Source organism: Cyprinodon tularosa, unplaced genomic scaffold (genome assembly GCF_016077235.1).
Source record: "Cyprinodon tularosa strain WSP-4 unplaced genomic scaffold, ASM1607723v1 ctg248, whole genome shotgun sequence".
In the NCBI taxonomy this organism is placed as follows: Eukaryota; Metazoa; Chordata; class Actinopteri; order Cyprinodontiformes; family Cyprinodontidae; genus Cyprinodon; species Cyprinodon tularosa.
In genome coordinates, this window is record NW_024038921.1 from 354,286 (window position 1) to 378,182 (window position 23,897).

A 23,897-nucleotide genomic window follows, 5' to 3' on the forward strand; every position below is an offset into this window, starting at 1 on the left:
ATGAACCACATTAAATCTGAGCAGCTGTAGAGTGAGCGTGCTCAGCATATTACAAGATATATATATATATATTTTTTTTCTCTCCCACAAAACACGGTCTGACTATGTGAGATCCATTTGAACTTGTATTCACGCTCTCTTACTCTATTTAACCCTGATTAAAATCCCGAATTTACGTTTAACTTCCTGGCATGTTAATTTTAGATGAAGCTGTTCCTTAAAACCTCAGAAGTTTGTTGGAGAATATTTGTGATCAAAGAGTATCACAATGATTAAGGACCTCATATCTTCATGACACTGTTTCTGTCATAATAGGTTTAAGCGATCTGACCCACATGCAGTTAACCACTCGGAGACCAAGGGAAAAAGTTTAACAGGTTTATTAAATGTAGATGAAATACAAAAGTTGGATCTGGAACTCAGTGGACTGGTGAACCGGAACTGGAAAGCCTGAAGGGGAGATCACAGTGATCAGTTCAGGGACCGTAGGAAATTTGAATGAGGCTTGAATATTACTGGAGAGAGACTCACGTTTGAGGGGGCTCTTGTCAATCTTTGAATCCAGCTTGTGGTGATTAATCCAGAGAAGAGGGAACTCGTTGGAGGGCGGACAGATAGACAAGCGTTGGACCCACAGGAGTAAAGGAGCGGACTGAAACTTGGATTTCCGATGAGGACTTAAACGGATCATGTGGAGGTTTACCCCAGCTCAGTGTGTACTCAGTTAATCCTTCCAGGGGGAGAAGGTCCATGTATCCAGTTACTCAGTAAGGCTTCCTGTTAAAGAGCAAAGACAAAAAACTAGATAAGACTCAGAAAAAAAAAAGCTAAGGTTAGACTCTGCAAATCTCAGCTTGGCTAGAGTACCCAAAACTGGCAAACACTCTGCCGTCGAGGTAGTAACAGCCCACTGCTCAAATACTCCTCCAGTAATGATCCAACGAGCCGCAGGTGTGCAGGGAGGCCCACCGAGGACAGGCCACCACCTGGTGGTGGAGAGAGAAAAACACACAAACAACCCATACAAACTGGATTCCTAACAGTTTCAACAAAAGTGTTTTAAGAAAGAGCATTTGTAATATCACAATGCTTCTTGTTTTGAACATGGTAAATAGTACATGGCCTGTACTTATATAGCATTTTTTTTCCCAGTAAGGAGACTTATCCAAGGCACTTGACACTACAATAAGTCATTCAACCATTCATACACAGGGGCAAGCTACATGGTAGCCACAGCTGCCCTTGGGCTCACTAAAAGAAGCAAGGCTGCCATACACTGGCGCCACCAGTCCACCATCAGTGTAGGTGATGTTTCTTGCCTAAGGACACAACAATACCGAAAGCCAGAGCCGGAACCAACAAACCTCCAGTTGCAAAGCAAACTCCTTCATCTGATGCCACTGTCGCCCCGTCTCACAGAACTCTGCTTGAATGTTTATCCTAAAGTGTGAGGTCTATGGTAGCAATCTAGAATTACCAAGACATGGCTGTTCTACTAAACCAGTGGTGTCCAAACCTTTTACCACTGGGGCAAAACAATGTCTTGTTTAAAGTTTTCAAGGACCACAAGGTTTTTCAAATTTTTTTTTTCTTTTAAATAGATTTAAAAAAAGCAGTTAAACATTTAACTGAGTTTGTGATATTGGAATAAAATATGTGAATTGGTCTACTTTCTATTGGAAATGGATTGATATGTTTACCTGGCTTTTAGTGTTGTTGTGTCCTTGGACAAGACACTTCACTTATTTCCCTATGGATAGTGGTCAGAGGGCCCAGACCTCACTTCTGTCAGTGAACCTCAGGGCAGCTGTGGCTACCATGTAGCCATATATGTCATTGTAGATAGAAACTATAAATAATCCTGCAGGTTTGCTTGTTTAAAAACCGAAACAATAAACAGCATTCAGTAGAATTTAACGTTTAGGTTCATTATCTTTGTTTAGAAACAGAACCAGGATATGCATATGACTCACTTTTGCTTAATTTATCTTGTTTTAGTCTCAGTTTTAGTAAAAGGCTATTTTTCCGTTTTGCTTGTGAATTTAATTCAGTTGTAAGAAAAACCTCATACTTTGTGATGAACCATACATTGTGTAAATTAATAAGTGTTTATTTAGTCTATCATTGTTTATAACTCTAATGTTGGTGAAAACCTGCAACAAAACACCCTATATAGGTGTCTATATTAACATTCTGGCCTGGCAAAACATACTTATACTATCACTGAGTCCTGGTGAAGGGCCTCAAAAAAACATCCCACAAATGGGCCACAAATGTCACACTTTGGATGCCCCTGACCTAAACAGAAAGGAGAGCAATTATCAGTGAGGCATTCAAGAGATATATTTTAACAGTGGAGGAGCTGTAGAGCTCATCTAGAAGAATCAGTCAAGTCATTTATTGTTGTTCCTATTTGTTGTTTGCCATACACCGTGATGGGGGAACTGCAAACACGGAGCAATATTAGATGAGAACTGAACGGATTGTTTTGGTCGACACGGAAAAGAGTATGAGGGGAAATCTGTCACTGTTGATCAGTGAACATACCAATCTCAGTATAGGTAGCAGCATGTGCTTCCTATCACAGGGCAGGAAAGCTGGCCAGTTGATGGGAAGATGGATGGAGGGAAGACTTGGGAGAAAATTCGTCATGGGGTACAAAAAAAGGCATTAGATTATGGGGAAGAGACTCACCTTCTAGAAGGATAATAAGCCTAAACATATAGACAGAGCTCCAAATGAGCTCTTTATGAGGTTAGATTTATTAAAGTGTCACAACGGTCAAGTCAAAGTCTAAACCTTAATTTAGTTTAGCGGCAAGGTTTGAAAACTGATGTTTAATAGATGTTCTGATCTGACTACACTTGATCAAGCTTGAAAATTGAGCAAACCTTCAGATGTCCAAAGCTGGTCGTAAACATTGAGTACAACATTGACCCACGATGGACAAAAGCAAATACATACCATACTTTTTAGATTTTTAACTGTTAAGAACCTTGAAAACAATATATCCTCCCATGTTAAATCTGCACTATATCGTGTTGATGTGTCACATATACTCAGAAAATTAATTTCCAGGTCCCAATGGGCCAAAATGTGTAAGAAATCAAAGGATCTGCCTGCTTTTGGAAGACATTTTGTGCTTATCTCCGGCACTTCATAACTTTTAGGGATCTTACTGCAAAGACACAAGATCAGATATGTCTTCTTACCTGAAGTCCGGCATCCTCTTAACTCTGCTAACTGGTGTGTACTGGTCTCGGTGTCTGCAGGAAGCTTTGATCTCTCAAAGCAGACTTCCAACTTATTTATAGCTCCACTTTGGGTGTTGGAGGAAATGGTGCATGGACTGCGGCGAAGGCCTGTGTTTGCCTTAGCAGAGGACTCTTTCTCACAAAGAAAAGAAACAGGCTGAACTCATTTTGAAGCAGGAGCAGATGGGTCCAAAAGGACGCGGGGTTTGAAACCTGGTCCAGACTTCACACAGACTCCGCTTCGGTGAAAAAGAAAAACAGGCAGCTTATTGATAGCATGTGTGACATTCCACCATCCCTTCTCAATATTCCAGCTACACTCAGAACATTCACAGATATTCACACCCGACCTCCAGAGCTCTTTGATTACTGCTTCACAAACCGTTCGCTGTGATCTCTTGTCTTCAGTCCACTTTGTTTTTCATTCTACCGTCCGTCCTTCAAAATCATCTTTGCTAATAAAGTTCTAAAATAGTTCAGCTTGACAAATAACTTAGCAAGCTTAGAAGAACTGGAGTCTGAAAAACATATTTTCTGTTCAGTAAGTCTTTAAGGTAGCACAGACGAAGCTGACTGTACGCTGTAAGAAGGTGTTGAAGTTAGGTAGGCTGCACTGGGCTTAAATACAAAAAGCTAAACTAAATTTGGTTATAAAGCTTTGAGGTCAACTTGTTAAGTTGGTTTTTGTTAATGGTGGATTTAGTTTTGCATCCATTCCTTCTACAAACTGCTGCGCCCCTTTTGGGGGAAAGGTACCTAATTGTTTGCAGGTGAAGAAACAGGAACGCCTCAGTTCGTCAATGAATTAAAGATATAGTGATGGATTTTCGAGAATTTTTGAAAAGATCTGCCCTCTGCACAAAAAAAAAAAAAAATGCACATACACAACCCTGTACCCACTCCAGAGAGGGAACGCCTATGAAACGCGTGCAAGAGCGTGCATGAGCCCATTTCTCCTTGTGCACACTCTGTTTAAAAGTTGCTGTTTGCATCGCTCATACAGGCTTACTTCCAAAAGAAGATTTGCAATTTTTCCACTATGTCAGACTCACCACCGGGAAATGAGATGGTGACGAGCACGTAGGACGGCCTTATGTAGACATATCACCAGAATTATTGACACTTATTTCAATTATCCACCTGGAAAAATAACATCCTCCAGTATACCTTTAAGGCCCCGTCCACACGAAGTCAAAACGAACACAAAACGCTAATATTTTCCAGAACGTTTGTCGTAAAGACGGTGATGTAAAATAAATGTGATCGACCACATGAATGCATGAAAATGCTGCAAAATGTATGCCAGGCCTGTAAGTGGCGCTGTGGTGCCAAAGCAAAAATAGGCAACGAAATGTTGGGCATGCCCACTAATATTTATACATGGTTGCCCTGCGGGTCCATTTTCGTGGTTCAGTCAAATTCAGGTGCTGAACTATGTCGTTGATATTGCTCTGTTCTTCCTGGAGATATTCCAGAAGAAGATTCTGTTGTAAGCCCGACAGCAGGGTGAGTAGCATTAGCAGCAACCATTCAACACAGTACGGGGCCATTGTTGTTGTGATACTGTGTCGCGCATGCGTGTTTAGAGGCGACGCTATGACGCATGCATGTAAGAAAAAAAATGCGGTTAGAGCTTAAAGATGGAAACGCGAAAACGGCGTTTCAAAATCTTCCCACTCTGAAGGCTGAATAAAAAAAAGATCGTTTACAGACCCCGAAACGCCGGCTTCGTATGGATGAGAGGCTGGTTTGGTGAAAAATTTGTGCGTTTAGGCCAGGGTTCGGCTTCGTGTGGACGGGGCCTAAAGCTCATGCAGATATGTTTTGTGAGTTTTTAGCCGACATAGCTGCCAGTGACTGATTTATAAAGAAAAACATGAGAGGTGAGGAACTACAGCGGCAGCCATGATAAAAGGATTTTCTTTTTGTTTCTCCATGTTAGTTACCCCCCTCATTATGTTAATTATATATAATAGTTTAACTTGTCTCATCTTACCCCAACAAATATCACTTGTTGGTTTGCTTGTTGCATTGATACACATTCCAAAAAATTGGTTTTCCTTTCCTTTAAAAGGAAGGGTGGCTGTTTTTTAGTGCCTATGAGATTTAAATCCATCTGTTCCTTTCAGGGTACTACATAAACTCTTATATTCTTTATAGGATTTAAATGTTTTTAGAATCAGATAAGGGGCCATCTATTTAATCCATTGTATATTGTTGATAGAGATTACCGTAAGTCATTATCAATAGACACCATTTCTCTCCCTGTAAGACTTCAACCCCATGCTAACTAACCTTTTAACCTACTTCCTCTGCTCCCTTCCATGTTTCTGTTACCAGCAGCTTGTGAGTGATCCTGCTCCTCCCACCGCCATTACTGAATGTAAAGTTACCCGCACGTCGAGTGGGTTCTTGTCGGCATCTGAATTAACAGTTCACTTCACATCTTCCCACCTGCTACAGCTGCTGAAGACACCCCGTAAACAAACAAACAAGCATGCTCCAAAGAGGGAAGAAGAGGAGCAAAGTGGAAGGGTTTTAACACGAGCCTGCTTGCATGTCATGAATAATTCAAAACCTTCTGACTTGTGAGAGAGATAAAGTCTCCCCTCTGCTTGTTGGTACGAGCGCTTTGTTCAAAGCGGTGTGGAGATGAGAACATATGGAGAATCTTAGCGGTAATATGTCAGGTTGAATTTATGCTATTTGGGTTGAGCCTATTTCGTGATTCCTCTTGCTGTGGGAGTTTGAGGCTGTTGTTGCACGTGTAACGCCGTCATCCTGTTTATCCCACCTCATCCCATCATTTAACCTCTTCCATCCTAAACTGTCTTGTTTCTGCTGTTCTTTGTCTAGACTGGCAGTTCTTACCTTTGCTCAGATAATGCTCTCATTTTCAGTCAGAATCTCAAAATACAGACTCAAGATTGTTAGAAAAAATATTCTCACTCTTTATGCCATGAAGTCAGGAAATATGCTGGAACGCTTGTATAAAAAAATATATATATTGCATTAAAATATACCAACGCAAGTGGCCTATAAACTCAGAAAAGGCAAAGCACAGATTTATACTGACCAAATTTCGGTGTTGCCACAGGAAACCACTCAAAGAGACATGGTTTAAAGGTGTTATAATCTTGGCTGAGTATTAGAATATAAAAGCTCCGTCATTGTTAGACTGCTGCATTCTAGGTACACAAATGAACGTTATCACAGGTCTTTCTTCCAAGCAAACATTTACTTCCTAATCAACACACCTTCCAACAAACTCATCTTTTTTACATCCATCCTGGTATTTGCAGTTTCAAATTTTACATGAGCCTATTTTTGTTAGTATTTTGTCTTTCATGCACAGATAAACTTACACATTTTGTACATTTATTTTTATAGTCCTAATAAGTTGTACATTTATTTAAAACTAAATATACAATTTTGAAAAACTGCAAATCATTCTTTTCTTATGCTGTATATTTCCTCTTATTGGACAGTCTCTTATTGTTACTTTCTGTTTTTAGAGTTTTACCTTTTTGTAAATTTGCATACTTTTAACTTGCCTGTAACATTGCTGCTGGTATACCTCATTTTCCCTTCTGAAGGACAACATATATTGTATTTTATTTTATTCTATAGCATTTTGTTCTATTCTGTTCTGTCATAATATCTGGGACAAATTCAATTTCCAGTCCAGAGGAGTTCCCGCCCTCCTCTTTCTTCGGCAAAAAAAAAGGCCAATGAGGGCACGGTAGTCACTCTTTGTACAGCAGCGGTTTGTTGAAACATCCAAAAACCTCAGGTGGTTCAGTCCTTGTAAAGAGAGCGCTTAGGCAATGGTGTATGTGGTCAACAGAGCAAATGCTGGGATTGCTATCAATAGCCTGGTTTAAATAAGCCAACTCTGGAGAGAAACTGTGTGTTTAACCAAGGTTTCTTTTTTTTTTAGAACTTCTTAGTGAGGAATCAAACAAAATGACCCCTCAGTAGGAGTCATTTAAGAGGCTGTCTAGACTGATGCATTTAGATTAAATTCTCCTCTGCTTCTATGAAAGGCCTTAAATTAATATATATATTAGCGTGCCATTTGGCTGAGGGTAGATCATAGAACCTTGGACTGGACATTTCTGATGCCCCGCAGCAATGCTTCGCTACTGCCAGCTGCCTAGAAAATTGGACATTACATTTTCTTGTACTGTTTCCCAATTCCTGTCAGACACAGGGTAGGGCCAAAGGCGACCACTATTGACTCCCAAATAGTGGTCCCCCAGACTCCCAACAGATAGTCCATTGCCAATGACATCTCTAGACTAAAGATCAGTGAGCGGCTGCTAGTATAAATTATGTATTTCTTTACACCCTTTTTGTCCTTTCAGCCCCCAGGAGTTGCAGCCCGAAGCAGTTTGTGTGTAAAGATGGGGTGACGTGCATCTCTAAAGGCTGGCGCTGTGATCGCGAGAAGGACTGTCCAGATGGATCAGATGAGGATCCTGATGTTTGTAAGTTCCCACAAACATTTACCCCAATACACAGATTTTTAACATCACCAAATCTGCTTTGAAGTGTTTTTTTTTTTTTTTTCTTTCGTCACATTTGAAGAAGAACTGCCAAAGTCAAGTTACAGCCAGCATTTATAATACTGGCTAAAGATGCGAGTCTTGCTAGCCCCTTATAAACCAGTTTGTCATATTTTGAAAACTTTGCAAGAAATACAAGCTTTTTCAAAATGAATAACAATCCATCTTCTGTAAGTAATGTTTAAAATATATGTGCATATTAAATGCTACCAAAAACATGAAATGATTAAAAGTAAATATTTTATCCCAGCATCAAAGAGCAGTGAAAATATGTTAAAACATCTGATTTCTTCCTTGGATAAGCTTCTCTGTATGCCAACAGAATGAGATTGATAGCCTCTTGTTTTTATTTGGCTCACCACTGGCTGAGCAGAGAAAACAATGGTACACACTGTCAGCAAGCTAGAACGATCCAGCTGCTACTAAACAGTTCTGTCATGCCTAATTAGGAGATTTACAAAGTTTGCCTTTCCTTGTTAGATTTGATTTAGATCACATCTTCAGATCCACAGAGGATGTAGTCATGACCCAATATGCCAGACAATCTGGGGCAAGAAATATTGTACTAGTTTTCTAAGAAGACCAGGTTCGAAAGGCAAAAAGGAGATCATCTCAGGGTTTTCTGTGGCTTGATGAACTAATTTCGCTTTTCCGCACACTGTAATCATAAACTTTGCCAATTTTTTTTTTTTTTTTTTTGTGATTAGATTTGGAAAAAAAGTATGGAATACTACTGAGTAGTTTTAGGGTGGGAAATGTGCCAGATAGGTCAGTCTTTACTTTGACTAGGTCTTTGCAACTAGGGAAGCAATTAACAATCATTGTGCTAATTGATTAATCTGTTGATTTTTTTTTTTCAGTAATCCATTAATAATCGGATAGGAAAAGGTTCCTTAAAGATTTTTGTTATAGAATAAAACAGACAAAAATCTTTTTTGTCCTAAAGGAAAAATGTTTATATACAGGTGCTGGTCATAAAATTAGAATATCATGAAAAAGTAGATTGATTTCAGTAATTCCATTTAAAAAGTGAAACTTGTATATTATATTCATACATTACATACAAACTCATATATTTCAGATGTTTATTTTGTTTAATTTTGATGATTACAAATGACAACAAATGAAAATATCAAATTCATCATATCAGAAAATTAGAATATTGTGAAAAGGTTCAAAATTGATGGCCCCTGGTGCCACACTCTAATCAGCTAATTAACTCAAACCACCTGCAAAAGCCTTTAAATGGTCTTTCAGTCTAGTTCTATAGGCTACACAATCATGGGGAAGACTGCTGACTTGACAGTTGTCCAAAAGACGACCATCGACACCTTGCACAAGGAGGGCAAGACACAAAAGGTCATCGCTAAAGAGGCTGGCTGTTCACAGAGCTCAGTGTCCAAGCACATTAATAGAGAGGCGAAGGGAAGGAAAAGATGTGGTCGAAAAAAGTGTACAAGCAAGAGAGATAACCGCACCCTGGAGAGGATTGTGAAACAAAACCCATTCAAAAATGTGGGGGAGATTCACAAAGAGTGGACTGCAGCTGGAGTGAGTGCTTCAAGAACCACCACACACAGACGTATGAAAGACATGGGTTTCTGCTGTCGCATTCCTTGTGTCAAGCCACTCTTGAACCACAGACAGCGTCAGAAGCGTCTTGCCTGGGCTAAAGAGAAACAGGACTGGACTGCTGGTGAGTGGTCCAAAGTCATGTTCTCTGATGAAAGTAAATTTTGCATTTCCTTTGGAAATCAAGGTCCCAGAGTCTGGAGGAAAAGAAGAGAGGCACTTCATCCACGTTGCTTGAAGTCCAGTGTAAAGTTTCCACAGTCAGTGATGGTTTGGGGTGCCATGTCATCTGCTGGTGTTGGTCCATTGTGTTTTCTGAGGTCCAGGGTCAACGCAGCCACATACCAGGAAGTTTTAGAGCACTTCATGCTTCCTGCAGCTGACCAACTTTTTGGAGATGCAGATTTCATTTTCCAACAGGACTTGGCACCTGCACACAGTGCCAAAGCTACCAGTACCTGGTTGAAGGACCATGGTATCCCTGTTCTTAATTGGCCAGCAAACTCTCCTGACCTTAACCCCATAGAAAATCTATGGGGTATTGTGAAGAAGAAGATGCAATACACCAGACCCAACAATTCAGAAGAGCTAAAAGCCACTATTAGAGCAACCTGGGCTATCATAACACCTGAGCAGTGCCACAGACTGATCGACTCCATGCCACGCCGCATTGCTGCAGTAATACAGGCCAAAGGAGGCCCAACTAAATACTGAGTGCTGTACATGCTCATACTTTTCATGTTCATACTTTTCAGTTGGCCAACATTTCTATAAATCCTTTGTTTTTATTGGTCTTCAGTAATATTCTAATTTTCTGATATGATGAATTTGAGATTTTCATTTGTTGTCATTTGTAATCATCAAAATTAAACAAAATAAACATCTGAAATATATGAGTTTGTATATAATGTATGAATATAATATACAAGTTTCACTTTTTAAATGGAATTACTGAAATCAATCTACTTTTTCATGATATTCTAATTTTATGACCAGCACCTGTACGTTTTTACAATTGTACAGTTACTTCTCTAAGTTGGTCACTCTGTCTGCTAAAGGCATGTTTTAGAGGCTATACTCCATCCATCCATCCATCCATCCATCCATCCATCCATCCATCCATCCATCCATCCATCCATCCATCCATCCATCCATCCATCCATCCATCCATCCATCCATCCATCCATCCATCCATCCATCCATTTTCTGTCACGCTTAATCCCAGTTGGGGATCGTGAGGGGTTCAGGTGCCTATCTCCAGGTGTCTATAGGCCAGAGACAGGGTGCACCCTGGACAGGTCGCCAGTACATTGCAAAGGCTAGACTCCATTTAATGACTAATAATTACTAAATTAGCTGAAAATGATTCAATAATCATTAATTACGCTTAATCTGATGAATTGTTTCAGTCATACTTGCAACACATAACAGTGATCTGCTCTGAACCAGTTTATAAAACCTCTGAGTGTATGTTAATGCTTTAACATGCTTACTTCCAGTGTTGTATTTGGCTCTATCTATCATCCTATTAACCTTAAGCGGCCTCACTGTCCCATCTAAAGAAATGCATCCCCACAGCATGATGCTGCCATGCTCTTGTTTCAATGAAACCGATGTGTGTGCAGGTAAAACACAATTTAGTATTTTTTTTACAAACTCTAAGGGCCTGATCTTCACGTTTGGTTGTCTAAAAAACAGGTGCAACTTAAATATCATGGTATGTTCATAAATAAATATCAAAAGAGCTTACAAGGAGTTGTGGGGTGGGTTTGTGAACGTGTTTCTCTTACTTCTCACAAAAGATATTTTTCTATTTTTACTTTTGCTTGTAGCTCTCAGAGAGAGCAAATTAATGCCCCTAAGTCTGAATCCGACAAGACCCTTAAGGTTTTTTTTGAGCACCCCAAAGAAAGTAATATTTTGGCCACATCTGACCACAGCACCCTTTTTTAACCACATATTAACCAGGCTTATTTCTTTCAACATCTTTCTTTCCACCCTTCCAGTAAGCCGCTCTGACCCGTCAGCAGATTCTCTCAGTTGAGCAGCAGCTCCTCCAGAGGTAAACTGGGCTGCTTGCTGCTCTGATTAATGCAGACCTGGCCTGTCAGCTTAAGCAGACAGTAATGTCTTGGTGGGTTAGTTGAGCAGTTCCATTTTCTGCTATGCTGGGCTAATCTCATCTTCCCCGCCTGCACCGTGTTTATAGGTTTTTATTTCTGCAGAAAAATGTTGACATCTACAACTTTATCATTTGAGTCTCAGAGCCCACATCCGGTCAAATTATGTCATGCACAAGCAGCTGGCTGCTCTTTTATCTTAGAGTGCAACATTCATCAAGTATTTAACACCCATCCTCTACCGCCCTCTATTTAACAGGACAGTGTTTCCCACCTTAATTAACCTGCCATCTCTTTTAAAAGTCTACATACTTTCATCCCTATCCTGTCTGCTGTCAGCTACTGATTAGACTAAACAAAATAGTGAGATAAAACCCATAAAGATGGAAACCATTTACTGATTTGGAGTCAGAAGAAAGCAGTTGGTTCCAATGCAGTATTTTAGGGTAAAAGGGTCTGAATAGAAATGGAGGCAAGTATCTGGGAGGTAAGAGGGCATCTATAAAATGAATGAGGTTTTATTCAGATATTTTACAAAGACAGTTTTCAGTAAAACAGGACAGGACACGTGTTGGACAGATATTCCAGGTTGTTAAAAAAAAAAAAAAAAAAACATTTATTAGTTGATAGATCAGATGAGTGTGTTTGTTCTGATCTGTTGCCTAAAATTTCTTTTTATGGTTTCGTGTCAAAATACGGAAAAGCGTCAGAGATATAAATAATACTGCTAGACACCATGCGTGTGAGCCTGTTTTCTACCCGAATGGGATGATAGCTCACATAGAAAACTGGAGCTGCGGTCCAGACACAGGAGACTCTGAAAGCAGAGGTCTGGAAGTCATTAAGGACTTGCCCTGAGCAATGGAGAAACCTGCTGTTTCTCACTACCTGCTCCCCCCCTCAGCTGATCCAGCCTTCCTTGTGGTTATCTGCGTCCACGTTTTTTTCTCTGTGACGCTTCACACGCCTAGGCTTGGGAAAAAAAAGGTCTCATGAAATATTCCTTTACCTGCAGTTAGAAGCAGCGATGCTCAGCCAGGCTTAAAAAAAACAAAAAAAAAAACGTAACTTTCTCAACCGCAGTTATGAAGGTCATTCCCAGGCTGAATGGCACAGCCTTGGCTTTCATAGTTTAGCCTAATTGTGACTCCAGATGTTATAGATTGGCATCACAAGATATTTCAAATCATTTAAAAATGACTAAAGATTGAATTTAAGCTAAAATTTCTGATATTTTTAAGTAATCTTTTCCATTACTTGCATGCTGTAGGGGCCTTTTGTATGTTTTTCCAAGAGAAGTGAGACATTTTAATCAGAATTTAAACCAAGTACATAGGTTCTAATCTGGGATTAGTTTTCTCTAAATATACTCTTTCTAAATCTTTGCAAATATGTCCTCTATTTCTTCCTTTATAAAAATTAGACACATTTGGGACAAAGTAACCTGAACGCAATTTTTCTCCAGTTACCCTGACTAAACCAAATGTTTATGAGCAGACTGTTTCTTTAATAGGTGTAACTGTTTAGACTATTGCTGATAAGCATTCTTTTTCCCAGAGACTGGTTGGTTTTACATTCTAGCTAAACATATTTTCTTAGAATTACCTCAGTTTGTGTTTATTAAGTTAAAGTTAAGTCTGATAATACTACATATTTGTAAAAAAAATAAAATAAAATAAAAGATAAATCTCATGGGGAAAATCGAAACCAGAAAATAATTTCTGATTATTTTCTAATGATTCATACAATCCTGGGTGACTTGTACATTGCATTTTAGAGTCATTAAAAAACGTTTGCTTCTATAAATGAAGCTCTAATGCTGCTTCAACATCATATTTAGTGAGATGTCTTTGTACTATTGTACTCAAGGTTTAATTTCTTTTTTTAGGTCGCATAAATCTACAGGGCTTAACACCGACCTGTTTTTAGGGGCTGTTTTTTCTTTCCTTCTTTTGTCTTTAGGGCTACGGGTCAGATGGATATAATGGGGACACCTTGGAGTAAAACAAAAGATGAAAACACCTGTATGCATGATGTAGTATTTGTATTTTATGAGCAAGGGGAGAATTCAAAGTTCCTCTGAGCGATTGGTTGATTGCAGGAGTTTGGGAGTGTAAAACGCAACAGCAACCCAGGCATAAGGTGAGGGAAGCTTCTGTTTTTAGATTCAGCTCACTTTTAAAGACATTTGCGAGATGGCTATTTTATATATAGAGAAACCTGAAGTATTTGTTTAATAATTTCCTTATGGAAAAAAGGAACCAGGCAATGGTCTTTCTTGGTATCAGCCTTGACATTTTTGTGAATTTGCTTTTTTGATTTATTTTTCCGATTTATTACAACCCCTTAACATCCACTGACGAAACTCTGATCATGCAGTCTCCCATTTGCTCTCGTCTATCTACCGGAATTCCATATTTTTAGATTCAGCTTTAAGAACCTGTGTGCTTCATGTTTTCTATAGGAAAAGGCAGCCGATATCTGGTCATTATTTAAACAAGATGTGCTTGAACAGTACTTTTTCCTACTCATCATGAGGAGGATGAACATTTAATAATAAGATAAGTCTGATATTCATTTTATTTAGGCAGACATGTTGAAATAATATACAATAAAGGAGTATCTCATTAAGCGACTGTCCCCTGGGGGAGGGACACTCAGCAAACATCTATGATCAGTATTGTTCTACTTTTATTGCCATGAACTTTAATATATATACAAACTGAATCTTGAATGCAAAACCTGTGATATTGCTCTAAGCTTCTTAGTTGGCAGTCATCTTGAAGTGATGAGTCATCTCTCACTTACAAATGTGTTTTTAAAGTAGATCTAGGCTGGTTTTCCAATAGCGGGTGGATATTCTGGATAGATCTTAAACATATATGAGATTCTCTAAAAGGGAAACCCTTCCAGCCCAGGTTCCCATCATCTTGAAACGCAGCTTAGCAGTTGAGAGGGTCGTTTTTCCACAAAGAACTGCATTAGTGGTGACTGCATCTGTTAATGTTTTGACCCATGGATCTACAGAATCTCCTGTAATTTTCTTCTTGGTAATTTTTTCATCTACATTAATGCCTTTAGGCTTTGTATCAAAAATGAATATCTATATTATTTATATCTTTACACTGTTTTAGCCTGTGGGGTCAGGTGGATGTGGATCTCAGTTTTTTCTTAGATGACCAGTGGAAAGGGCAAAGTAGGGCTTAATGAATGGTCAATAAATTTGGTCTGTTTATCCAAGAAAAGAATGTAAGTGGTTTGAATAGAAAAAAAAAGTAGAAACAGATCAATCTGTAATCTCACCATCTCTCCACTGGCGGCAGCCGGTCAGGCCAAGGGCACCGCTTCAGGGGATGGAAGAACAATTTGAGGAGACACAAAGAACAACATGAACAATAGTAATTGGATCATTCACCTTTCTTAAACTGGAAAAATAAATGTAGAACACCTTAAGGTTTATCTTTTGTTCTATAGCACCTGCATTTCATTAGGAGAATAAATAAAGTGCTGCATCCCTTGAGCTAAATAATTTAACTTTGCGTTTTCCTCTGGCAGAGGTTGTTTAACTTAAGTCTCAGCTGGTTTGTTTTCTGTTACTATAACAATTAGTCCCATCCTTCTCTCCTATCCCCCTCAGATATTTGCTAAGCTGTTCCTCTCTGTGATAATTAGTCATCTACCCCTTGGATTTCCTTTCTAGTGCTCCGTGTAACAGAATCACTGTCAGCAGTGGGAATTGGTCATTATTCCAGAATTGAAATTGCACCAAAGGTTTTTTTTTTTATTAGAAGTTGCTAACCTATGGTTAGATATGCATAGAAAATTTGGCTGGTCTCTGGAATTACTTGATTTCCAGGCCTAAATCACAGAAGGATTTTCTTGTTCTGATCAGTAGCCGTAATGCTCTTTGTTGTAGTAATTTTTTTTAGATGGGGAAAAAAGTCTATTTTCAGAGACCTAGAAAGGTTTTAAACATTTCTTTTTTTCTTACCGGATGCTGAGACATGCCTGAGGTTTCAGAATTAAAGAAAGGTAAACTGAGTCTTAGAGAAGTTTACTTTGTGTTTTTGTTTAGCAACCTGGTTTTACTGCTGGATTTGCAAATGTTGGTAACCCTTTTGAAATGTCAAACTAAAGGTCAAGGTCTTCATTCTTTTAGGCCCAAGTGGCCAATTATTTTTTCCCCTAAGTCCGGATGAACTATTGTGGCTGAAAACAAGTTTTCCAAGTCGGAAGTTCTGGAAAAATTAAGAAAACATTCTTTTTTTTAAAATAGTCTGTATAAGCATGGCTTTGCATCACTCAAGTCTCTTCATACTTCCAATGCAACAAATTTGTTTTTTTGCACCATTGACTAAAATTTGCTTCTCATTGGATTCCGGAGCTAGATACTGTAGACCCTTAAAAATACACATTTTTAGAAATAATAGAATTAGGTTAGGCTATTACACATAGACTGCTGTTCTACTAAATAATAGTATGCTAAATGCTAATTTGTTATACAGAGTTTGAAATGCAAACTAATATTCTTTTTGTTTACTGAAAAAGCCAGTTTTCAAGCAACTCCTCTTTTAAAGACACTATTAAATTACAGGTCTTTATATGAATAATAATGACAGCTTATGCCAAAAAGGTATAAACAAAGAATTTCAACTGCTGTTTTTGCATCTTATGAAGCACCGTTCCTAAGGAGAAATCTGAATCAGCAGGCGAAACATGAATAAAACCATCGGAAAATGGAAACAAAATTCAAAATGGTGTATTTGCTCCACATCAGGATCATTTTATAAACCAATGCAGGCAAATGGAAACGTTTAACATTCAAATGATGCATTGGGCTGAGATGCATAGATTTTGGACTCAAGTCGTACATGGTTTTAACAGAAATGTTGCCTAGGCTAAGAAAGGACACCAATTACACAATGATTTGTATTAAACTCAAGGCACAAGTGTGTACTGTAAGAATTAGTCTCGACTGAATGGTGCACTAAATGAATTATAAACCCCAGAGATGCGCAGCCTGATGCCTCATTTTTAAGCGTTACTGACTACTACGGAAGCCTCAGAGTGTCATAAATATGACAATGTCACAGTTCAAGTGCCCCGTCAGATGATGAGCTACAGAACGATACTTAATTCAGTATTTTCGTTGATTCCCAAAGCTTCCAAGCTTATTTTCTTCTGATTTTTCAAGTGGGGATGGTGACATATTGTTAATAACTATTACCCAAGATATGTTTTAGTGTTAGATTGTTTGTGGCTCTAGTGATAAAACCATAACTTGAAGCTGTTATTTGTTTGGTCTCTGCTTTCTGGCTAAAGGGAACATATCAATCCCCATCACCCTTCACAAATCAGCTGAAATGAATGATCAAACACATTGAAAATACACCTGGAAGAGGCGTACGTAAATTCTGCAGAGTAAGGCTGATTTTGAATTATTTTTATTTATTTATATTTTTTCTTTTTTTTAAACATTTTTTTTTAATTATAATTTTTTTTTTTAAATAATAAAAAAAAGGCTGATTCTGAATTTACTAGAACGAGGGTACGGACTGGTTTTCTCGCCAAATCCGTTCTGCACAAGAGCACAGCTAGTACGGACTCGGGGAGAATATCAGGATGCAGAACAAATCTGTGTGGGTTGGAACTGAAGCAAACTTGTGGAGTCGTGACATCAACAAGCGCACAACTCCTCTGGACCTGCATTTCACCTGCTAATATTAATAGTGTCCAGATAATAATATTTATTACAGGGCTGCCAACTTTTCACCAAACCTTGGGCTGAGAATTTGAAATAGTTTGGAGAGGAAACCCTGTCAGGATTCGATCAAAAGTCTATGAGGACAGGTGCAGCTGTAGGTTGGAGGTTTTCAGAGGATCTAACTGAGACAAAGTGTCAGAATGTGGAATTTTAATAGCACAGTAAATGTTACTGAGTAACAATAAGTGGTCTGTAGTTATGTGGAACATTTTTTGAACAATATATATTATTTTCTACATTCTCGTGATTTTTAGATAATTGAAGTAAAGTAGTATGGGTCCTACTAAAATAATTGCATCTTAAATATACTGTAAACTTAATTTCGCAACTTTGTTTGTTAATTATTCTTTGCAGTTTAAGTAAAATAAACAATGGGGAACTTATAAGTTATTAATGGGTTACTGGCACTAATACAACAACCAGTGCAATCGAATCCCATGCAAACTACACTGTGTATGAATATTGGCTAATAGGCTAAAAGCTTCATTCATTATTTTATTAGTTTTTCTTACAATTGACAAAACAGCTAAACAATTCAGGCCTTCTAGGAGGCTGTAGATTTGATAAAAACTCACCATGACAGGAGACAGCACTTCTCTGGATGTTTCATTTGGAAAATGTGATGGAAATTAAGTTAACATATTCAATGGACCAAAGGATTCATTATTAAGATAAGTAATGATAAAATGAGAACATCCCAGTGGTTCTCTCTTTATGAATCCTGAATAACTGAGTTGTTCTGCACATCCTCTCTGAATGTAGTTGGTCTTTTCTTGGATGGCTGATCTTTTGAAAAATAAAATTCAATGGTTCTTTTTTTTTTGTGGAGCTTCTATGGGTTCTGGAGGCAAAGCTGAATTCAAATTGCTTATAATGTTAAAAAATTTACAAAGAGAACTATTTTAGTGCAGCTGAGATAAGATTAAAAATAAAAATGACATGCCTCGTAAGAACTGTCTTTGTTCAATATCTGGCACAGTGCATAGGTGGGAATACGGACTGGATATGAACCTGGCATGGCCTCGTCTGTTAGCACCGTGGAACTGTGGGTAGCACTGCTGCCTTGCAGCAAGAAGGTTCTGTGTTTGATTCTTGGCCTGGGGTCTTTCTGCATGGAGTTTGCCTGTTCTCCCTGTGCATGCGTGGGTTCTCTCCGGGTACACTGGCTGAATGGTTGTTTGTCCTGTTTGTATCTGTGTTGCCCTGCAATAGACTGGCGATCTTTTCCAAGGTGCACCCTGCCTCTCGCCCAAGCACCCCTCACGACCCCAGCCAGGATAAGAGTGACAGAATAAGGATGGATGGATGGATGTTATTAGACTTTGGCTGAATATGTATTTATGAAAATAAAACTAGATTTCTGCTAATAAAAGCAAAGTATGTTACACACAGATCCTTTAAAAATACATTAATCATAAAATACAGTAACTGATAGCTAAAGTGACAGAAAAATCAAATACTGCTTATTTCCTTTGTGTGTACTGTTATTGTGCTGTTTACTTCGCTTCTGCTCATTTGATGATGGGTGGGTGGGTGGCGGTGGGTGGGGGCTATTCACTATGTATTGCAGTGTACTTTGCTGATCAAACTGTTTATTTAGTGGCGGCTATCCCCCCAAGGAGCTCTGGTGCTTGTGTGTTTTGAGAAGACTAGTTTGCTGTGCTTGCGAGGGGGGCTGGATTTAGCCTTCCTGCTTTCCTTGTAACACTGCCAGCTGGACCAACCCCTCTCCTCCCCCCCACGATGGAATAAAAATGTGCTGTTGATATCTTGGAGGAAAAGGATAGCCAAAGATCCAACTACCGAACACAGAGTGCAGCGAATGCATCACACACTCCGCAACCAGTGTTAAAGCCAGCGATCATTGGAATAAACAACATTTATGCTGAATGTTTCTGAATAAAAGAAGCCCAGTGATCCGCAGCTGTCAAAAAAATTTACATTTAGACATGCTGTAAATAATGTTCTTCAGGGGCTGTTTGAGTGGCACGTCAGTGTGTTGTATTTTACCTGTAGACTGAAGTGTTTTTAGGATGCTTGTCAGAAACAAACTGTGCTGAGGAGCTGAGGTGTTGTTCTTCCTTTTCTCTGTGGGGCTTGCCATCATCCATGACTGACAAAGCTTTGCGGAGGGCAAACAAGCTACCATCTCATCTCAACATAGTCCATCTGTCCACTTGAAGACTCAGCAAAAGCAGTGAATTTGATGGGTTTTGTTTTCGGTGCCATGTCCTAGTTTTGGAGTTTTTTTGTTTTATTTTGGCATGACTGGCGAGAGGCTAAGGTCATCGGGTGCCTCGGGCTGCTGGCTGTGGGTGCTGCATCTGAGAATGAGCCATGTGCACAAGCACACACAAAGGGGACCAATAGTCTGGAAGAATGATGTCATAATGGAACAGAAACATTTTTACTGCCCTACTGATGGGAAAAAGACACAGGCTGAAGATTTAGGCAGTTTTCATTCAATGTTTTCATATTGGAGTTTTTATATGCCGCTCTCTACACATTTTTATATAGCTCCCATTATGAAGTAACACAAGTATAACACCCTAATCTATGGTTATTTGTCCTGTAAGCTTATGTTGGAGCCAGTCTGCAGACAGGCAGTTCTTAGCTCACTGCTTAAGAAATGTTTCCAAATACCCAAATTAGTCGTTCTTGTTTGCCAAGGAAATGTTTTGTTTTGTGTCAACCAGTAACAGGTGGGGAAGGGGGGAGAGCATGTCCTTCTCTAATAATGCTGCTCTTTCCAAGGGGTTCGGTTAATACTTTGGTCGTTATGACTCTTAATTTGGCATCTTATTAATACGATTTAAGGCACAGGACCAGTGTGATGGTAGTAAAATAATGATTATAAGAAAACTTTTCTATACTTTTACTAAGTTGTCTGAAACCTACTGCACCGCTTGTGGAGATATGTGTACAGAATTGCTTGTAATAATGATGCTCCTAAATTACTAATGATCAAACTGAAGGAAGCAGGCAGCCTGATTGTTGTTCACAGTTGATTTTTGTTCTTAAGACATAAAAAAACAGTTTGTGCTCTACCCTGCCCATCGTTGTTTTTTTGGGGAAACTTGCATTTTGTTAAACACATATAGTCCGAAGGCATCAATGGAAAAATCCCAGTTATCAGCAAAAATATATCACAATTGTTTGTTGACAGATGAAACAATGCTCTGTTTTTCTTCTTACTAATTTCACAATGTGAAAAAAAAAAGAATGAAGTCATAAGTAAAGTTGGAGGTGAATCTATTTGTCCATCCAGAGTTCATTTTTACAATTTATTCCCTTTCGAGGTTCTGAGGTATAGGGAGCAAGGGCTAAGGCCAGAGACTGGGTCATAATGAACCCGAACCCGACTGTGGGAGGAATTAGGACTACCAGGACGGATAGTTCCCTTGCACACGGGGAACATGCAACTTTGTCAGAAGTTCTTTACAATGCAAAGCTCAGGGCTGGATCTTAATAGAGACCAAATTAAAGGTGCCAAATGGCCTGTTTTTTTTTGGTGTGTGCAATAAGTGGTGTGCTGATTTAAAAGGTTATAGTACACATCTGAACACATCTGGAAAGAGCTCATTGATTACAGATTTTGGTTCTTTTTTTGGCCACTATATTTAAATAATCTTGACCAAAACTTTTTCTGCTATTTTCTGACACTTAATGAAGTATCTTATGTTCTGATCCATCTCTTAAATTATCACAAACTTTTTAATCCAAGGGACAAATATCACTACCACCACCAGTACCTGTTACCTCCAACCTCCACACAACAGCCCCAGTTTGCCCGCCCATATCTGTTGGCTCAGGTCAGGCTTCACATGTGAGGTTGCTTACGACACGATGGCTCAGTCTATTTTGCAGGGATTCGCAGCCGATTTGCGTGATCATAACAATAGCCCTAGTTCTCTGGACCTACAATAAAATACTCACAAGCCCCTCTGCCCCCCCTCCCTCCTTTTACTTGGCCCAGTAGAGAGCATGTGATTCATTGCTGTGTGCTGTGGCTTAAAGACTCAGTTCGTACAAGGGTTCAAAAATCCTGCATTACCTCAATCTGGTCTAGTTGATTGAAAAATGTCTTTGTTTGAGGTTTTCAGACTTACTTGAAATGTTTATCCAGATAAACATAGAGGGTTCAAGGATGCTGGTTATCACTATACAGATATTACTACTAGAAGAACATTCTAGACTTGAAGTAGGGCTGAAATAGCTTTGGTAGTGTGTGAAGAATGGAAACATCTGACAGTATTTGTGTCTCTAGAAATTAGGCAATTTCTCGTTCTCCGTAAGGTCAGTGTTAAATCTCCACCCTTAAAACAAACCAATACCACATTGGTTTGAACACTTTTTATGCAATAATGACACCATAATTAGTCTAGTTAAAGGTATTTGGTCAGCTGAATGCTTAGAAATGTAGGTAGGAAAGAAACTTTGCAAATGACAAAGCTTTGTTCTTGCTAACTTGGCTCACTTACAGTGGAGGGATGTTGAATTAAATGTTTATTTTAAATTAGCAATGCCTTTTCCCACTGTGACTCCCACCCCTGCTGCCAAGACTGTGCTAGAATGAACCCTTTTGTCCACCGTTCTTTGGATGAGGTGTCCCACATGGTCTTCTGGCTTGGCTATATACTTTTGGCTACTCACTTTTTGCTTCCTAAGAAACAGCGTTCCTTTTACACACATAGGCATCACATTGAAACATTTACTGTAAATGGGTCAGCAAATGTTCCTTAAAAAAATAATAATCATAAGGGTGGAGATATAGGGAAGCGATCAGGACTGTAGGGAAGTAAACTGATTATTTCCATGGAGAGAAAGAGAAATTTGAGTCATGGAGTCATGAGATTGGTTAAAATATAAGCCTAAAAAAACTTTGTGTAACTGCAACAGGTTTTAAATAGCTATTGCCTCAGTGGAACATTTTCAAATTCACTGGTATTTTATGGTATAGAACAACACATAGTACTTCAGAATTATACAATGAAGGAAAACAATACACAGATTTTATTTTATGTTTCTAAAAGAAGAGTCTTACAGTAGTGGTACAATGTTGTCCCATTTTGTTTTTTATTCAATCAACATTGCATAACCTGTTTTCCAGACTTCTGGTAATGTGGGATTTGTAAATAGCTTCCTTATAAAGTTTAAAGATAAAAGTTCACTATGGATTAATAGCAGACACTTACATTATCATTTGAAAATCAAGTTAAATTATCACCTTTCACATCTTGGGGTATTTCATCAAAAAAATAAAATAAATATTAAGGAATTATTTTAGATGGCTGGTTTTTTATGGCTCCTGTCTAAGAGCAATGGTAATAAGCCATGAAAAAAGCTCAGCAAAAGGAATGAATGACTGGCTACTTAAATTATACTGAATAAATTTGTTGGTGTAACATCACACCGGGTGCCACTCCTTTCAGCTAAGAACAGGAAACTGAGGCTACAATTTGCACAAGCTCATCAAAATTGGACAATAGAAGATTGGAAAAACGTTGCCTGGTCTGATGAGTCTCGATTTCTGCTGCGACCTTTCGGATGGTAGGGTCAGAATTTGGCATCTACAACATGAAAGCATGGATCCATCCTGCCTTGTATCAACGGTTCAGGCTGGTGGTGGTGGTGTCATGGTGTGGGGAATATTTTCTTGGCACTCTTTGGGCCCCTTGGTACCAATTGAGCATCGTTGCAACGCCACAGCCTACCTGAGTATTGTTGCTGACCATGTCCATCCCTTTATGACCACAATGTACCCAACTTCTGATGGCTACTTTCAGCAGGATAATGCGCCATGTCATAAAGCTGGAATCATCTCAAAGTGGTTGACATGACAATGAGTTCACTGTACTCAAATGGCCTCCACAGTCACCAGATCTCAATCCAATAGAGCATCTTTGAGATGTGGTGGAATGGGAGATTCGCATCATGGAAGTGCAGCCGACAAATCTGCGGCAACTGTGTGATGCCATCATGTCAATATGGACCGAACTCCCTGAGGAATGCTTCCAGCACCTTGTTGAATCTATGCCACGAAGAATTGAGGCAGTTCTGAAGGCAAAAGGGGGTCCAACCCGTTACTAGCATGGGGTACCTAATAAAGTGGTGAGTGTAGATGTAATGGCTCAGAAAAACGGACCCGGAATTCAGGCAAGACAGACAGTGGACTATTTAAAAAAGCATTTATTCAAAAAGTGACTGAACGGATCTGCAGTGGTAGCGGCTGCAGTGGCTAGGTTGTCTGAGGCAGGAACGTCTTTCAGAGAAAAACAAAGGCTAGCGACTACGATAATCTGACAGAAGATCATGAGCGTGTGAGTCACTAACCTGGTTTGGTTGTTCAGTCAGTGCCCAGAGAAAGGGGATAATTCCAGCCGGTAGGCTGACAAGACAGAGCAGATGCTGCAAGGGAATTCCAGACAGGGAAGCGTAGAAGGCTGCAGCGCTGGCAGGTGATCAGATTTGAGATGACGAAGGAAGGCAGGATAATCCACCGGGCGAAGTCAAGAGGCAGATCCAGGTTCAGTCCACAGATGAATCCAACAGGAGTCCAAAGACAGGCAGGCAAACTAATCAGACAGGGGCAGGCAGGCTCAAAGGTCCAAATACAGAA

The 23,897-nt window shown here is 39.2% G+C and overlaps 1 protein-coding gene across 4 annotated transcripts in view; it reads left to right on the forward strand.

The window, feature by feature from the left end:
* LOC119785421 (low-density lipoprotein receptor-related protein 1-like) overlaps positions 1-23,897 on the forward strand; it is a 132,983-nt gene that overhangs the window by 15,851 nt on the left and 93,235 nt on the right. For all 4 annotated transcript variants that reach the window (XM_038288099.1, XM_038288101.1, XM_038288100.1 and 1 more), the window contains exon 2: positions 7,622-7,744. In XM_038288099.1, the coding sequence (XP_038144027.1) occupies positions 7,622-7,744 (123 nt within the window). The remainder of the gene's footprint in view (positions 1-7,621; positions 7,745-23,897) is intronic.